At 37.8% G+C, this 22,619-nt stretch overlaps 2 protein-coding genes across 2 annotated transcripts; both read right to left on the reverse strand.

Annotated features, from left to right (window-relative positions):
* Window positions 1–402: 402 nt before the first annotated feature.
* Window positions 403–2,763, reverse strand: LOC142175091 (protein PAT1 homolog 2-like). The gene has a single exon (XM_075241569.1). The coding sequence runs from the start codon at window positions 2,761–2,763 to the stop codon at window positions 1,090–1,092; it is 1,674 nt and encodes a 557-aa protein (XP_075097670.1). The 3' UTR covers window positions 403–1,089.
* Window positions 403–13,714, reverse strand: LOC107796298 (protein PAT1 homolog 2-like). Its single transcript, XM_016619054.2, has 5 exons — window positions 13,130–13,714; window positions 12,344–12,510; window positions 11,196–11,252; window positions 3,751–3,826; window positions 403–3,182 (listed from the first exon to the last, which is right to left on the reverse strand). The coding sequence occupies exons 1-5, from the start codon at window positions 13,188–13,190 to the stop codon at window positions 2,845–2,847; spliced, it is 699 nt and encodes a 232-aa protein (XP_016474540.2). The 5' UTR covers window positions 13,191–13,714; the 3' UTR covers window positions 403–2,844.
* Between the last annotated feature and the right edge of the window lie 8,905 nt (window positions 13,715–22,619).

The following is a 22,619-nucleotide window of genomic DNA, read 5'->3' on the forward strand; positions in this document are numbered from 1 at the left end:
ATATTCAAAGCAACCCCCCGCCCCCGGTTCCACCGACTTTTTACAAGAGTAGAAATTAAGTGCTGTAAAGCAAGCATTAAGAGCTTAGCATAGTGCTTTTATCAATCTACAGAAACTATGCTGTAAAATAACTACTTTGATTGCCTGAACAAAATTCAGCACTTTCATCAAGGAAACATGCTGCTATATCCCAGCCTTGCCACTGAACTAGCACTGGTATTGAAATCCAGTCGCTTACAGTGGGAGGCGATTATAACAAATAATCCACAGCCCTTTTCATACTGCGACAAATTGAAGACGATATAGCATCTACAGTACATCCAGTGTGCCAACACTGGTAAAAAGCTATAATGCCATTGGCGTACCTGAACCATCGACGGGACAGCAAAATATCAAATCAACTTTGTAAACAATACGGGGGAACATTATTCAGTAGAATAATAGTCAATGAACAAGAGCATGTAATTATTACACTTTTCATCCATAAAAGTTTCAAGTCTATAACAAATATCTCCTACTGAAACTGCAGAGTTGAGCCATCATGTCCTATGAGCCAGCAACGTCAACGCCTCTTCTTCCTGAAAAAAAAGAGAGAAGATGGCCAAGTGGAAGAGCTCCTAAAACTCCCCATAAATCATCTTTACATCCTACCTTTCCAGCTTTTATCCAAGTTTACAGAAAGAGCATTAGAAAAACAAGCTCTTTGGATGAAAAACACTAAAAGGGACCAATAAGCCCCTCACTTTCTGACATTATACACAGCTACGAAAAATGAGACTTGTCACAAAAGAGAAAGAACCAAACCTTTCCTTCAAAAAAAGGATGACGAAAAGTTGAAAAGAGGGCAAAGAAACATGGAAAGATAAGGTTGGCAGAAAGGAAAAAGTTGGAAAAAAATAGAAAAAGACAGTTGGAGGAGGAAGAGGAGCTTTAGGCATTAAAACGGCGTCCAACATATATGCATACCCCTGATTCTAGCCTTCGACATTTTTTCTGGCATGGAGGCATAGCAGAAGATTATGTTCTGAAAAGGCCAGCCAGATGATGATCTCGAGAACTATTTGCAATTATGACATCTTAGCATCTCCACTAGCAGCTTACAGATTCAGGACTTATTTGTCCAGTGCTTCCACCGTGAGCATTGGATCCAGTCACAGGCATGGACCTCTGAGCAAAATTCAACAACAGCTTCCTCTGCTGCTCATTTGTGTGCGGGAGACTAGCACGTAAAAGTTCGACCGGCATCTCTCTGCTTACAGCTCTTGCAGCTTCTGCATCAAACGTTTCTGTGTTTGACAGAGTCTGTGGAAGGATCGATTGCATTATTGAGTCGTACTTACTCAAGCAGTACTTAGTAAGTAAACCAAAAAAGGCATCAAATGATGCCTGCCAAAGAGCAGGATTAGGCATGCTGAAGCTGTTAACAGCCTGAGGATCAGTCAAGAGATGAGTTGCCTTTTCAAGAACAGATTTAAGAATAATAGAGGCTCCATCTCCAGCAGGGCTTCCAAGAGGACGAAGAGGCGGCTGCTCTGAGGAACAAACAACAGCAGCTAGACAAGCACTAAGCAAATTAAGGTCCATGCCACGGGTACATGCAGAGACTGTTTTTGCAAAATTAGTAATCGTCTCAGTGGCTCCTGGATTAGGTGGATGACCGCCAAACAAAAACCTTAAATGCCGAAAAATTGCCATGCAAACTATTCTTGCAAGCTCGCCACCGGGTGCCAGAAGTTGAAGATACCTTGAAATGAGTTTCCGGCCTTTTGGAAGAGACACCAGCCATAAGAACACAATGTCATCTTTAGGGGTAAGCCCAACTGAACTCCCACTTTTTCCAAGCGGGTCAACAAGCTGAAGTGAGGCAGCCATGCCTTCCAACAGGATCTGCCGCTTCCGCCTCAGCTGAGCACCTCCATCTTGCGGCTGACTAAACTGAAGTAGCCTGTCGATGTCATCAACCTCAAGGAGAAGATAGAAACCATCCTCTATTGTAATTCTAGCTGCAAGCATTGGTTCCTGCTCTAAAGGTTTCTCAGACATGTCATGTTCACCACTGCCATTACATACAAATCCGGGTGGATCATATTCAAGAAGAGGACGAGGCCTGCGAATGGAGGAAAATGAAATCTGCCCCTTAGCATCAACATGGAGATGAGGTTGTGACTCTGTGCTATTACGTGACCGTGAAGGTTGCTCCTTGTTTGGACAAAAACGATATTTTGACCTCGACTCAGCTGCTTTCTTTGCAAGCCGAGCTTGGTGATAATAATCGTCCACATATGGATCATTGCCATGTGTTGCGGGATGCTGCATTTTCAGGATGCTCTCTATTTCATCACCAGTCATGTACTTAGATCTGAACTTGGAAACATTACTCTCACTTTTTTGGCTACCAGCTTCAGAGGCTTGTTGAGAAAAGCGCACATTCTGTCTACCTTTATTTGATGACTTAGATCTTGAATCTCTCGAATCAGCCGATCCATACTTACCCAGATGGGAAGGTGAAGGAAAGGAATTAAATTGGGAACGCAGTGCAGAAAAATGAGCTAAAGATGGTTGAGCTGAAGGATGCAATCTCTGCTGCTGTAGCTGCCGGGGGGACATTAACTGAGGGGACAATAACCCATTCTGAGGAAATTGATGTGGAGATATACTATTTAAGAGGCTAGAATGATCCCCATGGATGAGACCGGCATGACTAATCCAGTGGTTTTGCAGCCGGGTATTGAGAGAAAGACCCGTAGGGGTCCACTGTGGCATGTTTCCACCGTAATGGAGCCCATGAGACAAGCCTGCTAAATGGATATTAGGATTTGACAAAGTGGGGAGATTGGCAGTTGACTAGGGAGACTGAGGTCCGGCAGCAAGAGATGGCATACTTTGATGATGCAATAGGCTGTGTGGTGAGGCTTGTTGAGATCTGCCACCAGGAGGAGGGAGAGAAGTGTAAGATGCCTTTGGCACTAAAATGGGTTCGCTTGAGAAGCGTTGAAGTTGTTGGGGTTGCTCAGGGTAGGAGGATGTTCTATACAACGGTTTTGACTCTGCATGATGCACAGGAGAGAAATGTGTCTGTGAAGACCATCTTTTGCTATCCTGGTAACATTCAGTGTCAGACAAATGCTGATCAAACCAATCAGTAAAATCAGTTTCCTTTGCCCATTCAGCTGCCGACGAACCTGCAAACAACTTCTGTCAATCAAAGAGACCTACATGGCAAGGTCATCATAAGAATGGCAATAATGAATTATAGATCTAATATGGCATATATTACAATGGCAAATCAAATTTTCCTTAGATACAAGAGTCTCCTACAGATTTCCTGTAATAGTTGAACATGCAAAATTGAAAAGATGCTTGCCTGACCCCAAAAAGAAGAAGAAAGATGGTAGGGAAATAGTGAAGGATTTAAAGGACTTTAGATTTACAGTTAGCACCAAAAAGACTAAAACTGAAAAGAAAGGGCGAACTCTCTGCCATGTGCAGTGCAACCAATTTTAGTTTCCAAAGGTATGAGTCAAGCGCCTATGTATGATATCTCAGAATTTACAGAACTTGGACTATGACCAAATTTACAGGGGCAGATAGAGCGATTAGGGGAATAAAATTTCTTTTACAGAGTACAACAGATATATTAACAAGGAAAATCGTAGTGAATATCACTCAGCCAATAGTCGAAGAGATCTCTTTAAAATAAAACAGCAACATCAGATGCTGACACAAAGATGAATCAACATGTGCACTTACTTTCCCTAGAAAAAGATCCTGATCCACGATCTCCAATAACTCCAGGATGCCTAGGTCCTGTGACGTTTCTGTTCAACTGGAGAAAGAAAGACAATCATGTAAACCTCAAGAAAGATTATGTAAGGACACACCATCAAGATCATTATTCATTATAACATATTTAACTGTGCAATGTGCAAGAAAGATCGGAAGGTAAATCCCAAAAACTAAGTGAAGCAAAATTTTAAAGTATTACGCATCAAACTTAAGTATTATTTCAGGAATAGCATATCACACTAATGCCAATCAGAGACATGAAAACTAAGTAGAGAAGGAAAAGAAAATTATTAGCTGCAACTCCTATTAATGTGTGAAAGGCTCTGTTTCCTTCACCTCTCTCTTAAGTTCAACTGGTTGCAACATTACATCAATTCATTAGCCCCTATAAAGTCACGAAACTAATCAGATTCATCAGGCAGAAGATCTTCACTGCTCTACAGAGCAGATGCTGATAAAAAATTCACAAGCCTCCTTTAATAAATCACATGACCATACACTTGAGAAGGTTACCCACTTGATCTGTAGTGAGGATTTGGGCCATAATAATATTACAAAATCTTTGGGCCCAGATATTTTAGCCCAATGCATCTCAGAATCTATTAATGAGATCTCTGCAGAGTCCAAGATAGATATTTTAAATGAGTAGATTAAGGCTAATGAATCTCTTCCACCACAGGAGACCCAAACACCGATACTTCTTAAAGCAATAACACCGAAAGAAACAGAGAGAGAAGCAGAAGAGAGAGACAATGGGGAATTTCAAAGTGATTTATCAAATGATGAAGAGCCTATGTCCATTATTTCAGCGGATTGTTTTACAGCAACAGAGAATCAAGAAGAGGGCAACATGCAGATGAGAGAGATGGGCGAAGTGAATGGCCTGACAATTGAAGAGGCAGTACCATTGAGCACACATGTTCATGTAGAAGAAACAGACCCTGATTTTGACACTCCAATTTGGGTACATCAAAATATCATCAGATTAAGCAAGTGGATTTCAAAGGATGTGAGAAGGAAGCACTTGAATTATTTATGAAAATTGATAAGAGAAAGGCAAATAAACGGAGAGGGATCTAGCTCATTGTTACCAGACACGCCTAAGAAGAAAATTTCAAAAGAATTGAAGAGTCTGGACATTGGTAGCAATTTTAAAAGCAATGGCACACGAAGCAAGGGAGGTATCACACTTATCCAGAATTGATGAAGGTAAACATTGTCTCATGGACCGTGAGGGGGTTGAACCGTAAGAAAAAGAGAAATATGTTCAAGAGCTTGATTCAAAGTTGGAGAGCAGACGTTTTTTGCTTTCAAGAATCCAAATCAGAAGGGGACGTAAGGAATGTAGTTAAAGAGCTATGGGCAAACAGACGGGTGAAGTTTGCACAGTTAGAAGCTAGTGGGACTAGGGGCATAATCATGTTGTGGGACAACAGAATTTGGGAGGGGGAGATCAGTAGCTTGGGATCTCATTGTATTACTTGCAAATTCACCGGTAAAAAACAGGATTTTACATGGCACTTATCTAGTGTCTATGCTCCAAATGATAGGAAGGATATGGAAGAAGTTTGCTGGGAATTTGGGGCAGCCAAGGATCTTTTTACTGGGCCATGGGTGTTATGTGGGGATTTCAACACTGTGAGATTCCCTTCTGAGAAGAATTGTAACAGATTCACCAGAGGAATGTCTGATTTCTCTGAGCTTATTGAGGATATGGAATTGGAAGATCTTCAACTTTCAGGAGGAAGGTTCACATGGAAGAAGGGGGAAAGACATGATATAGCAGCTAGAATTGACAAATTTCTTATCTCTGAAGAGTGGGTAGCAACTTTCAAGAACATAAAACAATTTATTCTCCATAGAGTCACTTCTGATCGCTCACCATTGTTACTAGAGTGTGGGAACTGGGAGCCAGCGAAGTCTTATTTTAAGTTTGAAAATTGGTGGTTGCAAACAGAGGGTTTCAAAGAAAGGGTTAAAGATTGGTGGGACTCTTTTTCTTGTGAAGGACGACCCGATTATATCCTTGCTTTTAAATTGAAAGCCATGAAGGAGAAACTTAAAGAGTGGAGCAGATCTTTGCAGGGTAATTTGGAACTACAGAGACAACATCCTTACACAACTAGCTGAATTGGAAGAGATACAAGAGCAAAGAATATTGAATGATGAAGAAGTACACCTAAGGGTTGTCCTATCTGTGGAGTTTGAGGAAAATGCTAAACATGAGGAGGTGGATTGGAGGCAAAGATCCAGGGCACTATGGCTCAAGGAAGGAGATAGCAATACTAAGTTCTTTCATAGAACTGCAAATGCTCATAAAAGATACAACCATATTGATCAAATTGCAGCAGAAGGGGTTACTTTAAAAGATCCAGCTGACATTAAAAGGGATATAGTTTCCTTTTATCAAAAACTTTATGCAGAATCAGAGGAATGGAGACCACAGGCTAGTTTTAGAGAATGTCCTATGATTAGTGCAGAGGAAAATCAGATGATGCAAAATTCTTTTGAAGAACAGGAAATATAGAAAGTGTGAAGGCTTGTGCAGGGGATAAGGCCCCTGGTCCAGATGGATATTCTATGGCTTTCTTTATACATTGTTGGGAGGTGGTGAGGGTGGAAGTGGTTGCTACCATCCAGAATTTCCATGAACAAGGTTTCTTTGAAAAAAGTTTTAATACTACTTTCATAGCATTAATTCCAAAGAAGATGGGTGCCAAGGAGTTGAAGGATTTTAGACCTATTAGCCTGATAGGTAGTGTTTACAAAATCATTTCAAAACTTTTAACAGAGAGACTTTAAAAAGTGGTACATAAGGTGGTGGATGCCCAACAAATGGCCTTCATAAAAGGAAGACAGATAATGGATGCCATTCTTGTAGCAAATGAATGTGTAGATGCAAGGATAAAGAGTAAGAAACCTGGCATATTATGCAAATTAGACATTGAAAAGGCTTACGACCATCTCAACTGAAAATTCCTTTGGGGGATAAAGAGTAAGAAACCTGGTATATTATGCAAATTAGACATTGAAAAGGCTTACGACCATCTCAACTGGAAATTCCTTTGGGGGTGCTTGAGAAAGTGGGGTTTGGTGGCAGATGGATTAATTGGATCAGGTTTTGTACTAGCACAGTTAAATTTTCAATCTTGATAAATGGCTCACCGACTGGATTCCTTGCATCTGAGAGAGGTCTTAGACAGGGGGATCCCCTATCACCTTTCCTATTCATCCTAGCCATGGAGGGTTTAAATGATTTGATAAAAACAACACAGACCAACGTTGGATTAGGGGTTTATTGTGAATCCCCGGGTTGCCTACAATTTGGAGATCTCTCATTTACAATATGCTGAAGATACTTTAGTTTTTTGCGATGCTGATAGAGATAACCTGAAAGTACTGAGAGTAACTTTCATTCTCTTTGAAGCCACTTCAGGATTACACATTAATTGGAGTAAAAGTTACATTTATCCGGTTAATAAAGTTATTGAGATCCACCATCTGGCTGCAATTTTAAGGGGTAAAGTAGGAGTATTGCCAACAATCTACTTGGGTATGCCACTGGGGGCGAGGAGTAAATCAAATGGGATTTGGAATGGAGTGATTAACAAGTGTGAAAAAAAGCTAGTCAATTAGAAGAACCAATATCTCTCTCTAGGTGGAAGATTGATTTTGATAAATAGTATTCTTGATGCTTTGCCTACCTATATGATGTCTATTTCCGATTCCTGTCGGTGTTGTGAAGAAGTTGGATGCTATAAGAAGAAATTTCCTTTGGCAAAGGAATAGTGACACAAAGAAAATGCACTTGGCAAAATGGAGTACTCTTACAACCAGTAAGAAGGAAGGTGCTCTGGGAATCAAGAATTTGAGAATCCAAAACCAAAGCCTGATGATGAAATGGCTATGGAGATTTACGTCTGAAGAACAGTCTTTGTGGAGGGATACTATCAAGATAAAATATGGGATGGATGGTAAATGGACTACTAAAGCTGTGAATAGCACCTATGGAGTCAGTTTGTGGAAATCCATAAGAAACTTATGGCCCATGCTCATCAACAAGTCCAGTTTCAAAGTAGGAGATGGTATGAAAACATCCTTTTGGGATGACAAATGGCTAGGTCAAAGGCCATTGAAGCAACTTTTTCCAGATATTTACAATCTGAATCAGCAACAGAGAGCATGCGTGAGAGAAGTATGGGGCAATCCAGGATGGAATCTTAGCTTCCGAAGACTATTGATGACTGGGAGGTGGACAGGGTAACAGAGTTCTATAATACCCTAGAACAATTCAGGGGGCTTTCAACCATAGTGGATAGATGTCTTAGAATAGGAACGCACAAGGAAAATTTTTTGTGAACTTAGCATATAAGGAGTTTAACCTTTCAAACAATCAGATTGATTGTTGGCCTTGGAAGATGATATGGAAAGTTAAAATCTCATCCAAGGTAACATGCTTCACATGGTTATTGGCAAAAGAGGCAGTTTTGACTCAAGACAATCTCATTAAAAGGGGTTTTCAGTTATGTTCCGGATGTTATTTATGTGGTGAAGAGGCCGAGACAATCAATCATCTCTTTTTACACTGTAGAATGACATATCAATTATGGAAGATATTCATTAATTTGAGGGGAATCAAGTGGACCATGCCAAGGAGAATCCAGGAAGTCCTAGCTTGTTGGAACAGAGATTGTAACCTTTCAGGACACAAAGACAGATGGAAGATTGTCCCAGCTTGCATTTGGTGGACAATCTAGAAAGAGAGAAACCAGAGATGTTTTGAAGATAACAGAAGTTCCATTGAGAAGCTGAAGATGAATTGTTTAGTCCTATTTTATTTTTGATGTAAACAGGAGTACTTACAAGAAGCTGAATTTATTTATGAGATTTTAGATTACTTATGATAGGTTAAGACTTAGGAACTCAGGCTTCAACTCTCCTTGTAACTATATAGTACTACACTGCTTTGTAATCTAAATTTAATATATATACTAATATGTTACCTTCTCAAAAAAAATTGATAATGGCAAAGCTCCCGTATACGAGGGGTACACCAAAAAATAGAGAACCACCATGCATGACACCTATCTTCTTTACAAGCTATGTTGCGCGGGCTCTCTAAAATGTTGCCGCACCCGTGTCGGATCCTCCAAAAATACACTACTTTTGGAGGATCCGACACGCATCCGGCCACATTTTGCGGAGAGTCCGAGCAACATAGTTTACAAGTAGGAACCTCATGTATGCACCAAAAAGACATTAAAAACAGGGGTTATTATTCTCCAGATGTACAAAATTAAGCTTTGTCCTTCAAAAGCTCTCCTATTTCTTTTTTTCCATACTATCCACATAAGTGCTAATGAGCAACAACCCACACCTGGTGTATTCTCTTCTTTCCTTTAAAGGCCTAACTAGATAATGCATCCTTCACAATACCCGGCATGGTCCATTGAGTCTGAACCATCTAAAGCTCCCACCACAGACATGATGCTACCGACCAATTTAGTACGAGATGATCCATGTCCTCTCCTGAGTGTCTACACATGAATGAAGCACTAACTAGCATATGTGATCCTCCTCTTCCTCAAATTTTTGGCTATTAGAACCGCTCCACTAGCATGCAGCCAAATGAAAAAACATACCTTTATTGGCACCATAGAATCCAAACCAGTGGATAGGAAAACCTGACTTCTCTCTAACTCACAGTAGTAACTCTATATGTCCACTACTTCCTAGCACCCATCTTTAAGAATTATGACTCTATACCAGTAATGTTTGTATATGGCCATGGCCATGCCCTGCCACGCCCTGCGTCGGGCCATGTCCACGGCCTGCCATGCCCTGCGTCGTTTCAAGCAAAATCCGTATCCTGATTCCTCCTTAAGTATGAGATCCCGAATTACACCCCCACTCATGTAATCTCCCAACTTGTTGGACAGTTATCTCTTTTTCAAGAAATACTTAGATATTTGTGAAAGTAATCCTCAACATGTTGTTCCCCCAAAAACTAACCTTGTACGTTCCATAACCTGAATGAGATACAACCACTACACTCTTCTCCATCTCTTTATAATATCTCACCAGAGCCTCCTTATCAAAATATCTCTCTCCAGAGGCTCCTTATCAAGAAGTATCTCTCCAGAGGCTGCACCAAAAAGGAACATTGGTGTTTTTGGTCATCCACCCCCTTCCATGGTGCCACATTTTTCCGCTATCACATCTCCTCTGTTCCAAATTTCCACAACCACTTCCCTAACATGGCCATGTTAATGACGCAAGAGTTTTTACCCCTAGTGCTCCCCCACCTTTTGGAGGTCGTACCAACTTCCCAACTAAGTGAAATTCTCTTGCCCCGTAGACGGAGTCCCGCAGGATGTTCCTCTGTAGTCTTTCAGTTTCTCTGTCACGCTAGCAAGTACTAGTGGGGACACGAAATAAGTAGGAATGTTCGATATAGTGCTTTTAGTTAATACTTCCTGTCCCTTTTGAGAATATCTTTTCTCCATCCTGCAAGTCTTTTCTCTACCTTTTTACTACCAGATTCCACATTGTTGTGTCTTTGTTTAATGAACTAAAAGACAGACCAAGATAAGTGGTTAGGAGGGCTCCAATCCTACAGTTGATCACCTGTTATAGACTATCAGAATTATCCACTTCACCAACTAGATGATGATTTCTCAAGGCTTCCGGTGGTTCTTGTTGGCATCGCAAAATATTAGTCTCATCTGCAAATAAGCAGTGTGTAACTCTGACAATGCCTTGACCCCCGCTGTTGAGAAACCCCTCAATTATCCACTTAGCACAACTCTATCCATCATTTTACTCAACGGTTTCATAACCATTATAAATAGTATGGGCAATAATACATCTCCCTATCTCAGGCCTATCGAGCTACCAAAAATCCCACATAGGCAACCATTCACCAGGACCGAGTATCTGACCATAGCTATGCAGCATCTAATCCACTTCCTCCGCATGTCATCGAATCTCTTTCTCAATATAAAGAAATCAAGAAATCCCAATTGATATAATCGTACGGGATACGCTTTCTTAAGGTCCAGCTAGCAAAATATACCAAGTTCTTCCAGCTTCCCTATGGATCTACTACTTCATTTGCCACCTACGTAGCGTCTAAAATCTGTCTTCCTTCCACAAAAGCATTCCGCGAGGTAGACGCTGTCTCATCCAGCACATTGTTTAGTCCATCAGAGAGTACCCCGGGGATTATCTTATAGATGTTTCCCACTAGACTAATAGGTCTTTAGTTTTGATGCACGTGGTTATCTCCTTCGGATATTAATCGATTACATTAGACCAAAGTAACTCGCATTTCTATCCGGAATCAAGAAGAGATAATGTTAAAATAGCATGACCAGGTATTATAATGAAAACCACCAATTAGGGCTGACCTTTGAAAATGTAGTTGCCAGATCATCTATGTCGGATAAAGACCCCAAAGCTGATCCCTGAAGATAAAGCAGTAAATTATTAGTTTAATAAAGCAGACTACTCTACAGTATATCAGCAACTCATCAAAGTAATAAATAAATACAGCATACACACACCACCAAGGACACAAATACACAAGGGATGGTACCAACATTATCTAGAGATCACACAAACTGAATGCAAGAAAAATGAGAGTTAGAAGAAAATATCAAATTCCTGAGCCAGAAGAACAAAAAGTGGGGAAAACATATATTCTAACAGTTAATTGACAATGACATCACCTAACTCTCCAGGCAAGCACACACTGATAAAATTCACAAACCAAATCAATAAAAGGGAAACATGCAGTTATTTTCCTCAAGTTAGAGCTAAACACCAATCTTAAAACATCTACTATCGCACTCAGCATATTTAGCCTACATTTTTAATAAAACGAAAATTTAGTTCCGTAAGGGTAGTGTCCACAAACCTAATCAGAATGAAGCTAAAAGACCCACATGCCTTCTACCACCCTTTGCCACTTTCCTAGCTACCACTTCCCTAAACGAGCAGCCTTAATTGCAGCTCGGAAGCTTGGACAAACACCTGCAAACCACCAACCTAACCCTCCCATTGACCTCTTAGATCAATGGTGAAAGGACGGACTGCAGTACACTCGTGATTGTAGAGTACTAGGGGAGGGTCTTAGGACCCTTAGGTGAGAAAGCAAAGAAAAGAAGGCAATATCTGTTGCCTATTTGGCCAATTCCATAAGCTACATATCTAGGACAAGCAAAAGCAAACAATATGAATGTGTCGCTACCATATATGATATGACGCACTTTCATGATCTAACAAGCATGAGAACCTGTAGTTAATAACAAAACACTAAAGAAGAAAAAAAGAGTATCTTTAGTATTTTCCTTAATAGAAGGAGCAGATGCCCAGTTCATTTATTTCCTCTTTTTCTCTTCATTCTAGATAAAGATACAGAACAAATGTCCCCAAGCAAGAAACAATTAATACATCATGTTTCCTTCAAAAAATGTAAAGCTTAAAAATAAAAATCATGTACGTCCTCATTTTTTTCAAACAAAGAATGTAAAGCTTAAAAATAAAAATAATGTACCTCATCTTTTTCAAACAAATGGTACTCCTGTACATCCTCGTCACCAAATCCACCATCCACCGAGGGAACACAACTGTTTCCTTCTTCGTCTAGGCCCCCCAATTCGACTTCCTCTCCTATATCTCGTCCAAAGAATGCATATTGTGATGCATCGAAAAGCGCACTATCTGCATCAAAACACAACAAGAAACGTCAGAATTTATACACCCTTTTCACATTAAAAAATAAACAAGTTTTTTCTTCTACCAAACTAATCACTCCCACTCTCCTCTTTAGTAGTATATCACATAAAGAATGATACATTTCTATATTTAATAATTTAACTTTAAACATTCCAGTTTACCCTTACGAGATTAGTTCATAGCCACACAATATCTATAACTTGTTTTAGACCATAAGTTTTACCAACCTTTCTTTCTTTCTTAAACTCCGTGCAAAGACGGATCCAGAATTTGAAGCTTATTAATTCCTAAAGTGACTTCAAGTTAATACTACCATAATAACTGGATTCACGGTTAAATATTTATAATTATTTAGTAAGATTTTTTAATACATACACAGGGTGGGGGCAAAAGCTTACTGGGTTCACGCAAACACATCTATTACATGCTCAGTCAAACACCATCAGATAAAACAGGACGGAAGGAGTACAAAAGTAAAACAGGGAAACCCAAATAGAATCAAACAGTAATTTCAATGAAAATCACACAATTTAAAAATAAATAAATAAATAAATAAATAAATAAAAAGCCTATTTCAGAAGAAAAAAGAATGCAGTGAGCTGACCTGAGATGGAGCTAGAGGAGTGGGACAAGTTGTTAAAATCTTTGCCATCAGATCTCTCCATAATTTACGAAATTACCACAAAAGAAATAGAAACCCTAACAAAACTAAACATATGGAAACCCTAACAAAACTAAACATGTAATTCGACTGAATTAAAAAGTTCAGCTGGTTATACAAAAGCTTGAGGTTTTTTTAGGGCTTTTGAAGGAATAGAAGAGATTGAGAGAGGAAAAGATGAGGAGAAGAAGAGAGACACATAGCGTGAAATATGAATACTACGTGTTTGGTTTAATGTGTGTGTGTGTGTAAGGTGAAGAAATAGACGGGAGACTTCTTCTTTTGTTTCCCCGAAGGTGAGAAGTGAATGCAAAGAGAGTGAGAGAGCGAGGACCGAGGGAGGACTTATGGGAAGCTAAAATTATGTTTTTTAAACTACGAATATACTTTTTTTTTTAAACAAAGGAACTCGTTTATGCTTCCGCCGAACTCAACAAACTTTCACTAAATCACACCGATACTTACCTTTTGCTTTTGAAAACAATGCAGAAATGTAATAAAGTTAGTGGAGAGTATGCTGATTTTCGGTGGCTGAAAAGTAAGGCAAAAATTCTGAATTTATAGTCAAACAGTTTGGGTTGAATAAGTGTGAAGGTACATATTCACATGAGGTACCATTTCGGCAGAAAACATTTCTGTTTGATCGCGAATTTTAAATTCAAACCGATGGTCCAAAAAATTATCAATCAATCAATTGAAGCTGACCGAGCAACGACGACGACGGCGCGAGGCACCACTTCTTCTCAACGCTTTAAGAGCTAGAAGATGTGCTTTTCTATATAAGCACAAAGATTTTTTCTTTTCATTTTTCGATGAAGTTGAAACGCAACTAAACAAAAAGATCAAAATGATAAGAAGTGATAGGGGTGGCAAATATGAATATCCTTTTGAAGAAATATGTTTGGAATAAGGCATTATTCACCAAACAATTGTCCTTTACTCACCAATCTAATGGAATTGCGGAAAAAATTGCGAAAAGAAGTAATAGAATATTAAAGGAGATAATGAATGCCTTGTTGATAAGGGGCAGTTGTTTTCAACCATGTTTGCTTAACTCTTCTTCTTGTCCCTCTTCGGTGCACGACAGTCCACAACCTTATGTCCAACCTTTCCACAATTGTGGCAGTTACCGTTGAACTTCTTCTTGCTCAAATAATTCTTTGGTTTAGACTGCTTCTTTCTCTTTTTATTGCTCGTAGACGCTTCCTCAATAATACTTGCTTCCATTATTGTTGAGTTTCCACGGGACTTCTTTATAGCAGCTTTGGTGTCCTCTTCAATCCGTAGACAAACAATAAGGTCTTCAAGTGTCATCTCCTTGCGCTTATGCTTTCAAGTAATTCTTAAAGTCCTTCCACAATGGAGGCAACTTTTCAATGAATGCCTCAACTTAAAACGTTTCATTTATGACCATACCTTCAATCATATGTTTATAATTAGTAAAATAATTAATATTTTGAATAAAAATATTGACTCAATTTATACCTTCTGCAAGGAGGTCATGAACAATAACTTGCAGTTCTTGAACTTGCGTTATGACAAATTTGCAGTCAACCATTTTCTGTCGGTGCAAGCGTTGTGCGACTTGAAGATGCAGTAGCCATTGCAGCAGCAGTAGTCCCAACATAACCATTATGTTATTCTGTATATGTTGTCATTTTTCTATAAAAGAAATTGACACAACCAAAAATTAGTAAACCGGTGAAGTTTTTATATCTTCAAACCAAATATAAAAATGAAGTAGATAATCCGAAGATTTTAATCTCCAAACAATGGAAGTAGAAAATCACTAGGATTTTAATCTTCCAAAACAAAATATAAAATGAACACAAAATAAAAATAAATTCATTAAGCTTGTAATTAAATGTGTTCGAAAAATAATTTCTGCAAAATAAAACGAAACTAGAAACAAAACAGAAATAAAATCAAAAGAATAAAAGTTCCGGGCCCAATAGAAAACTGTGTTTCCTTAAGAAATTTAACCCACTCATTGTTACTCAAGGCTATAGGATTAATTCCTCCAAGGATAGAGCGGAACAACTATTCTGTAATACATGCAATGGAAATTACAGAATTTCGTCGAACTCAACAAACGACAGTAAACCACACTGATGCTTATGTTTTGCGTTGGAAAACAATACAGAAATGCAGAAGAGAGGGGGGAGAGTATGCAAATTGTTGGTGGTCGAAAAGGAGGCAAAACTTCTGAATTTATAGCCAAACAGTCTGGGTTGAATATGTGCAAAGGTACATGTTCACATGAGGTACTAATTCGGCAGAAAATATTTTGTTTGGTCGTGAATTTTAAATTCAAACTGATGGTCCAAAACATTATCATTCAATCAATTGAAGTCGAGTGAGCGACGATGACGATGGCACGAGGCACCACTTCTTCTCAACTCTTTAAGAGCTAGAATATGTGCTTCTCTATATAAGCATAAAGATTTTCTTTTCATTTTTTGACGAGGGACAAAATATTTTAGTAAAAAGAACACTTCAAATTTTTTCGTTTCCCTCCATTTCCTATTTACACCTCTTTAATTAATAAAAAAAACCCAACAGGAATAACATATGAAGAGATTAATAATAAAATGCCATTTCAAATGAGATTTTACTAATCGAAGATGATATATTACTGAAATATTTGTGATTCATAAAAATAACAAAAACGTGTATTGTGTTTCACAAATTTAAAGCTTCAAGTTCAAGTTGCTTTTAAAATTTTCAATCTATTAGCTCATAACAATTGCTGATGGCGAAAGGTGCTTAATGAAAGTCGGTCCACAATAATGAAAGTACAACTTGAAGCAAAAAAAGAAAGTACAACTGATCATTGTTTATGGATCAAAAATCACTTCTTGTTTTTTAAATTCTTTGGCTATATGCAATTCAAGATTTTTACAATCTTTCACTTGAAGACTATTCTAATAAACATATCAAATTAACAAAGGCGGTTCGTGTAGGTCAGAATTTATAAAAAAATTATTATACCTGCTATAGTTATTTATCGTATTATATATATATATATATATATATATATATATATATATATATATATATATATATATACACATTATGTAGGTTATGTACAAATATTATACAAAATTTATACACTTTCGACTACCGGATATAAATAATTTCTGGCGCAGGCTAAAAGTGATAATACCCCAACTCTAAAAATGATAAACCTTTTTATAGAAACTGTTTCCTTGTACAATCAAACATCTCTATAATATCCTCATTTGTTCCGATAGTTTATGGCTGCTATAGTGAAGTGTTGCTATAGAAGAAAAAGTATCAATTATTAATGATAATTCTGCAACTGTTCGTGCACGTTGTGTGTAGTCCTTACAGTTACAGTAAGCAAGGTAAATAATTTCATAAATTAGTAATAAAACGTTGTTTAATAACTTCAAATTGCTAATAAAACGTTGTTTAAGTTGGAGGTTCATATTGAAGTGCAAAGCCTATATATCATTGAAACTCGAGGAAAAAATATGAAGGTGAATCAAAATAATAACAACAAATTCAGTATATCAAATTCGGTAAAATTGGAGTGAAGAAACATATATTGTGAGATCCAAGGAAAAGATTTAACGAGTGTATAACAATTATAAACCTAAAATGATAAGTGATAAACTAATTAGATGGTTTATCAACTAGTAGTAAAAACGAGTAAGAAACATATTCAAGGTTAGTTTATATATACTTTATAGGCATATGATTATGTAATTTACTATAATTTGGTTCCCGACAGGGGCGGATGTACAACATGAGCTACGAGTTTGGCTGATCAAGAAGCAGGATATAATACTACAAAGAACTTTAAATTAAAATATATATATATATATATATATATATATATATATATATATATATATATATATATATATATATATATATATATATATATATATATATATATTTCAAACGTAGTAACTCAAAGGGGTCATAGCGGTTAGTCGTTAGACTCAGATTAACGCCGAGTTCCCGGTATATATACTTTGTGTAATCAGTATTTTGAATCAGTTAATGTATAAAATTGGAGTGCGGAAACATATATAGTGAGATCGAAGCAAAAGATTTACGAGTGTATCACAATTATAAACCTGAAAATTGTTAGGATCGAAATAATCACGTGTCATACAGAATCTAGTAAAGTAAAATTTGAACGACGATAAATCAAACAACAAAAGAGCAATATACTAAAGAGACACAAACATTTAACGTGATTCAGTCAATTGATCTACGTCAACAGGCAGAGATGAGCAATCCATTATATATAAGAGAGTACAAAATATCGAGAGCAGAACATCACAAAGAGACAAACACAAGTGGCAGCCTAACACTTGTCCCGAAATTTTCCCCCTAAACAAGACTCTAAACCTCCATATGGCTAAATTGCAGGTGCTGCTGAATGGGAAGAGATGATCCTTAATTTATAAAAGTCAAAACTTTTTCCTCCAAGAAAAGGACTAGCCAAATATGAAAGAAATATTTTTCTTTTTATAAAAGGTAAAATCAATTATGGCAAATATGTTGTCCTTACTTCAAGGAATAGGAAAACCAAGTATAATAAAAAAAATCAGAACAAACACCTAACAAAAATGATACATGATAAAACTAATTAGTGGTTTTATCAACTAATAGTAAAAATGAGTAAGAAACATATTCAATGTTAGTTTATATATACTTTATAGGCATAGGATTATGTAATTTACTATAATTTGGTTCCCAACTGAAGCGGATGTATAATATGAACTACGAGTTTGATCAAATTTATTAACTTTAGTTCAAACTCTATATTACTATGCATTAAAATTTTTACAAAATATATATAAATATTAAATTTCAAACTCAATAATTCAAACGGGTCATAGCGTTACCACTACACATAATTCCTTTGCTCCGCACATCACGGACAAAATCACAGAGCAATATTCGGTGGCAGATGGGAAGCACATGATGCATTAATTTTGAGAGCAAATAGTTAGGGGTACTATATATTATCAAACATCACAGGAACCTTTGCTGTGTTTCTATTAATGGACAAATTAAATTATGCATTTGAGGGAATACATTAATATACTATAGTTATCTTAGCTAGTTGACTAACTTAGTTCATCCTATTACATTGTTGTTGTTATTATTTGTTGCTTTATTTTTGCTGTTTCTTGAACCGAAAACCTATCAGAAACAACATCTTTACCGTCACAAGATAGAGATAAAGTTTACGTACACATTATCCTCCACAAACTCCACACGTGAAATTGCACTGAATTTGCTATCGTTATTGTTGTAGTTGACTGACTTCGCTCAGTTTTGTTGCTTTGTTTGAGCTCAAAGCTCAATGGAACAACGCAATGTAAACATTGGTGTCCACATACTTTTAATATTTTATATATTTATCGGTCTATTATCATAACTAAACTTGCAAATGAGTCTAAATATTGATTTGTAAAGGTTTTAACATTTTATTACTTTCTATCTATAAATTAAAACTTGATGGGTCCATCCCATGTGTAAGGAAGACATCTTCCTTTTGGCTTTGAATTGCCAAGCCAACTAAAAGAATAGTAAGAAAGATTTTGTGGCAAATATTTCTTTGTTTTCAAATTGAATATTTAATTCTTGCCAAACTCATGAGATCATTGATGACATCAATGAAGCAATGCTAAACACTATAAATAGGTGTCTTGCTCTCATTGTAATACATACCAACAAAGAGAGAAAGAAAGAGTGAGGTTTCACAGACAAGGTATAAGAAAATAGTCTGTGAGAAAAATAGAGGGCGAGCAATATTGTAGTGAGGCGAAAATATCAAAAGAGAGTTATTTCTTTTGAGTGTTGTAGTGGTCTTTGGAGTATTTTACTCGGACCTACAAAGTATAAAATTCCTTGCTATAGTGATAGCAGTTGCTCGTCTCGGGGTCGTGATTTTTTTCCTTATTCAAAGGGTTTTTCACGTAAAAATCTTGATGTCATTATCACTCTTTTTCTTGCTAATTACCGTATCTCGGTGCTACGTGATTATTCCGCTTTTATTACTGTGAATATTATTTCTGTAGAGGATTTATTCTCAACAACTGGTATCAGAGCACAAGTTCTGCTCGTTCACAGAAATACTATTCACTGTCGGTAGTACTATACTCGGTGAAAAATAAAAATGTCCGGAGTAAAGTACGAGGTAGCAAAATTTAATGGAGATAGTGGTTTCTCAACATGGCAAAGAAGGATGAGAGATCTGCTCATCCAACATGGATTACATAAGGTACTAGATGTTGATGCCAAAATGCCTGATACCATGAAAGCTGAGGATTGGGCTGACTTGGATGAAAGGGCTGCTAGTGCAATCAGGTTGCACTTATCAGAAGATATGGTAAATAATATCATTGATGAAGACACTACACGTGGCATTTGGGCAAGGTTGGAAAGCCTATACATGTCCAAAAAGCTAACAAATAAATTGTACCTGAAGAAGCAGCAATACGCCTTACACATGGGTGAAGGTACGAATTTTTTGTCACATTTAAATGTGTTTAACGGACTAATCACACAGCTTGCCAATCTCGGAGTGAAAATCGAGGAAGAAGATAAAGCCATCTTGTTGTTGAACTCGTTGCCATTTTCGTACGATAATCTGGCAACAACCATCCTGCACGGTATGACTACCATTGAGATGAAAGATATCACATCAGCTCTTTTACTCAATGAGAAGATGAGAAAGAAGCCTGAAAATCAAGGACATGCTCTCATCACAGAAGGTAGAGGCATGAATTATCAAAGGAGTTCGAGCAACTATGGTAGATCCGGAGCTCGTGGGAAGTCTAAGAACCGATCCAAATCAAGAGCTAGAAATTGCTATAATTGTGATCAACCAGGTCACTTCAAAAGAGATTGTCCAAATCCAAGGAAGGGCAAAGGTGAAACTAATGGCCAGAAGAATAACGACAACGCAGCCGCCATGGTGCAAAACAATGATAATGTTGTCCTCTGTATAAACGAGGAAGAGGAATGCATGTACTTATCAAGTCCAGAGTCGGAATGGATGGTTGATACAGTAGCATCTTACCATGCCACACCGGTAAGATATCTTTTTTGCAGATATGTAGCAGGTGATTTCGGCCTTGTGAGAATGAGTAACACAAGTTACTCAAAGATTGCGGGGATTAGTGACATTTGTATCAAGACAAATGTCGGATGCACATTGGTTATGAAGGACGTGCGACATGTACCTGATTTGCGGATGAACTTGATCTCTGGAATTGCTTTAGACCGAGATGGATACGAGAACTATTTTGCAAATCAAAAGTGGAGACTCACCAAGGGATCATTGGTGATTGCAAAGGGAGTTGCTTGTGGCACGTTGTACAAGACAAATGCAGAAATATGCCAAGGTGAATTGAACGCGGTACAAGATGAGATTTCTACAGATTTGTGGCACAAAAGGATGGGTCATATGAGCGAGAAGGGATTGCAGATTCTTGCCAAGAAATCACTCATTTCTTATGCCAAAGGTACAACGGTAAAACCATATGACTACTGTTTATTTGGTAAGCAGCATAGAGTCTCATTTCAGACATAGTATGAAAGAAAATTGAATATACTTGATTTGGTATATTCTGATATTTGTGGTCCAATGAAATTGAATCAATGGGCTGTAATAAATATTTTGTTACTTTTATCGATGATGCTTCACGAAAATTATGGGTTTATATTTTGAAAACCAAAGATCAGGTGTTTCAAGTTTTCCAAAAGTTTCATGCTATGGTGGAAAGGGAGACAAGCCAAAAGCTAAAGTGTCTCCGAAGTGACAATGGAAGTGAGTACAATTCAAGGGAATTTGAAGAGTATTGTTCGAACCATGGGATCAGACATGAAAATACAGTTCCTGGAACCCCACAACATAATGGCGTAGCCGAAAGGATGAACCGCACCATTGTGGAGAAAGTGAGAAGCATGCTCAGAATGGCTAAACTGCCTTAGTCATTATGGGGTGAAGTAGTTCAGACAGCATGTTACCTAATCAATAGGAGTCCATCAGTTCTGTTGGCGTTTGACATCCCAGAGAGAGTTTGGACCAACAAGGAGGTGTCCTACTCGCATGTGAAGGTGTTCGGTTGCAAAGCTTTTGCACATATACCAAAGGAGCATAGAACAAAGCTGGATGATAAATATGTTCCTTGCATATTCATCGGATATGGAGATGAAGAATTCGAATACAGATTATGGGATCCCGTAAAGAAGAAGGTCATCATAAGCAGAGATGTAGTCTTTCGAGAAAATGAAGTTGGAACTGCTGATGATATGTCAGAGAAGGCCAATAATGATATTATTCCTAACCTTGTTATTATTCCTTCTACTTCTAACAATCCCACAAATACAGAAAGTACGACCGACGAGGTTGCCGAGCAGGGGGAGCAACCTGGTGAGGTTATTGACTAGGGGGAGCAACTTGATGATGATGTCGATCAAGTGGATCACCCTACTCTGGGAGAAGAACAACCTCAACCTCTGAGGAGATTAGAAAGGCCAAGGGTAGAGTCATGCAGGTACCCTTCCACGGAGTATGTCCTCATCAGTGATGAGGGGGAGCTAGAAAGTCTTAAGGAGATGATGTCCCATCCAGAAAAGAACCAGTGGATAAAAGTCATGCAAGAGGAGATAGAATCTCTACAGAAAAATGGCACGTACAAGCTGGTTGAACTTCCAAAGGGAAAAAGACCACTCAAATGCAAATGGGTCTTTAAACTCAAGAAAGATGGAAATGACAAGCTTGTCAGATACAAAGCTCGATTGGTGGTAAAAGGCTTCGAACAGAAGAAAGGTATTGATTTTGATGAAAGTTTCTCACATATTGTCAAAATGACTTCTATTCGAACAATTTTGAGCGTAGCAGCTAGCCTAGATCTTGAAGTGGAGCAGTTGGATGTGAAAACTGCATTTCTTCATGGAGATTTGGAAGAGGAGATCTATGTGGAGCAGCCAGAAGGATTTGAAGTAGCTGAAAGGAAACACATGGTGTGCAAACTGATTAAGAATCTTCATGGGTTGAAGCAGGCACCAAGGCAGTGGTACAAGAAGTTTGACTCATTCATGAAAAGTCAAACTTACACAAAGACATATTATGATCCATGTGTATACTTCAAAAGGTTTTCTGACAACAACTTTATTATTTTGTTGTTATATGTGGATGACATGTTAATTGTAGGAAAAAATAAGGAGTTGATCGCAAAGTTGAAGGGAGATCTGTCCAAGTCATTTGATATGAAGGATTTGGGCCCAACACAACAAATTTTAGGCATGAGGATAGTTCGAGAGCGAACAAGCAGAAAGTTATGGTTGTCTCAGGAGAAGTACATTGAACGTATACTGGAACGCTTCAACATGAAGAATGCTAAGCCAGTCAGTACACCTCTTGCTAGTCATCTAA

The sequence above is a fragment of the Nicotiana tabacum genome, chromosome 21 (assembly GCF_000715075.1).
Source record: "Nicotiana tabacum cultivar K326 chromosome 21, ASM71507v2, whole genome shotgun sequence".
Classification (NCBI taxonomy): Eukaryota; Viridiplantae; Streptophyta; class Magnoliopsida; order Solanales; family Solanaceae; genus Nicotiana; species Nicotiana tabacum.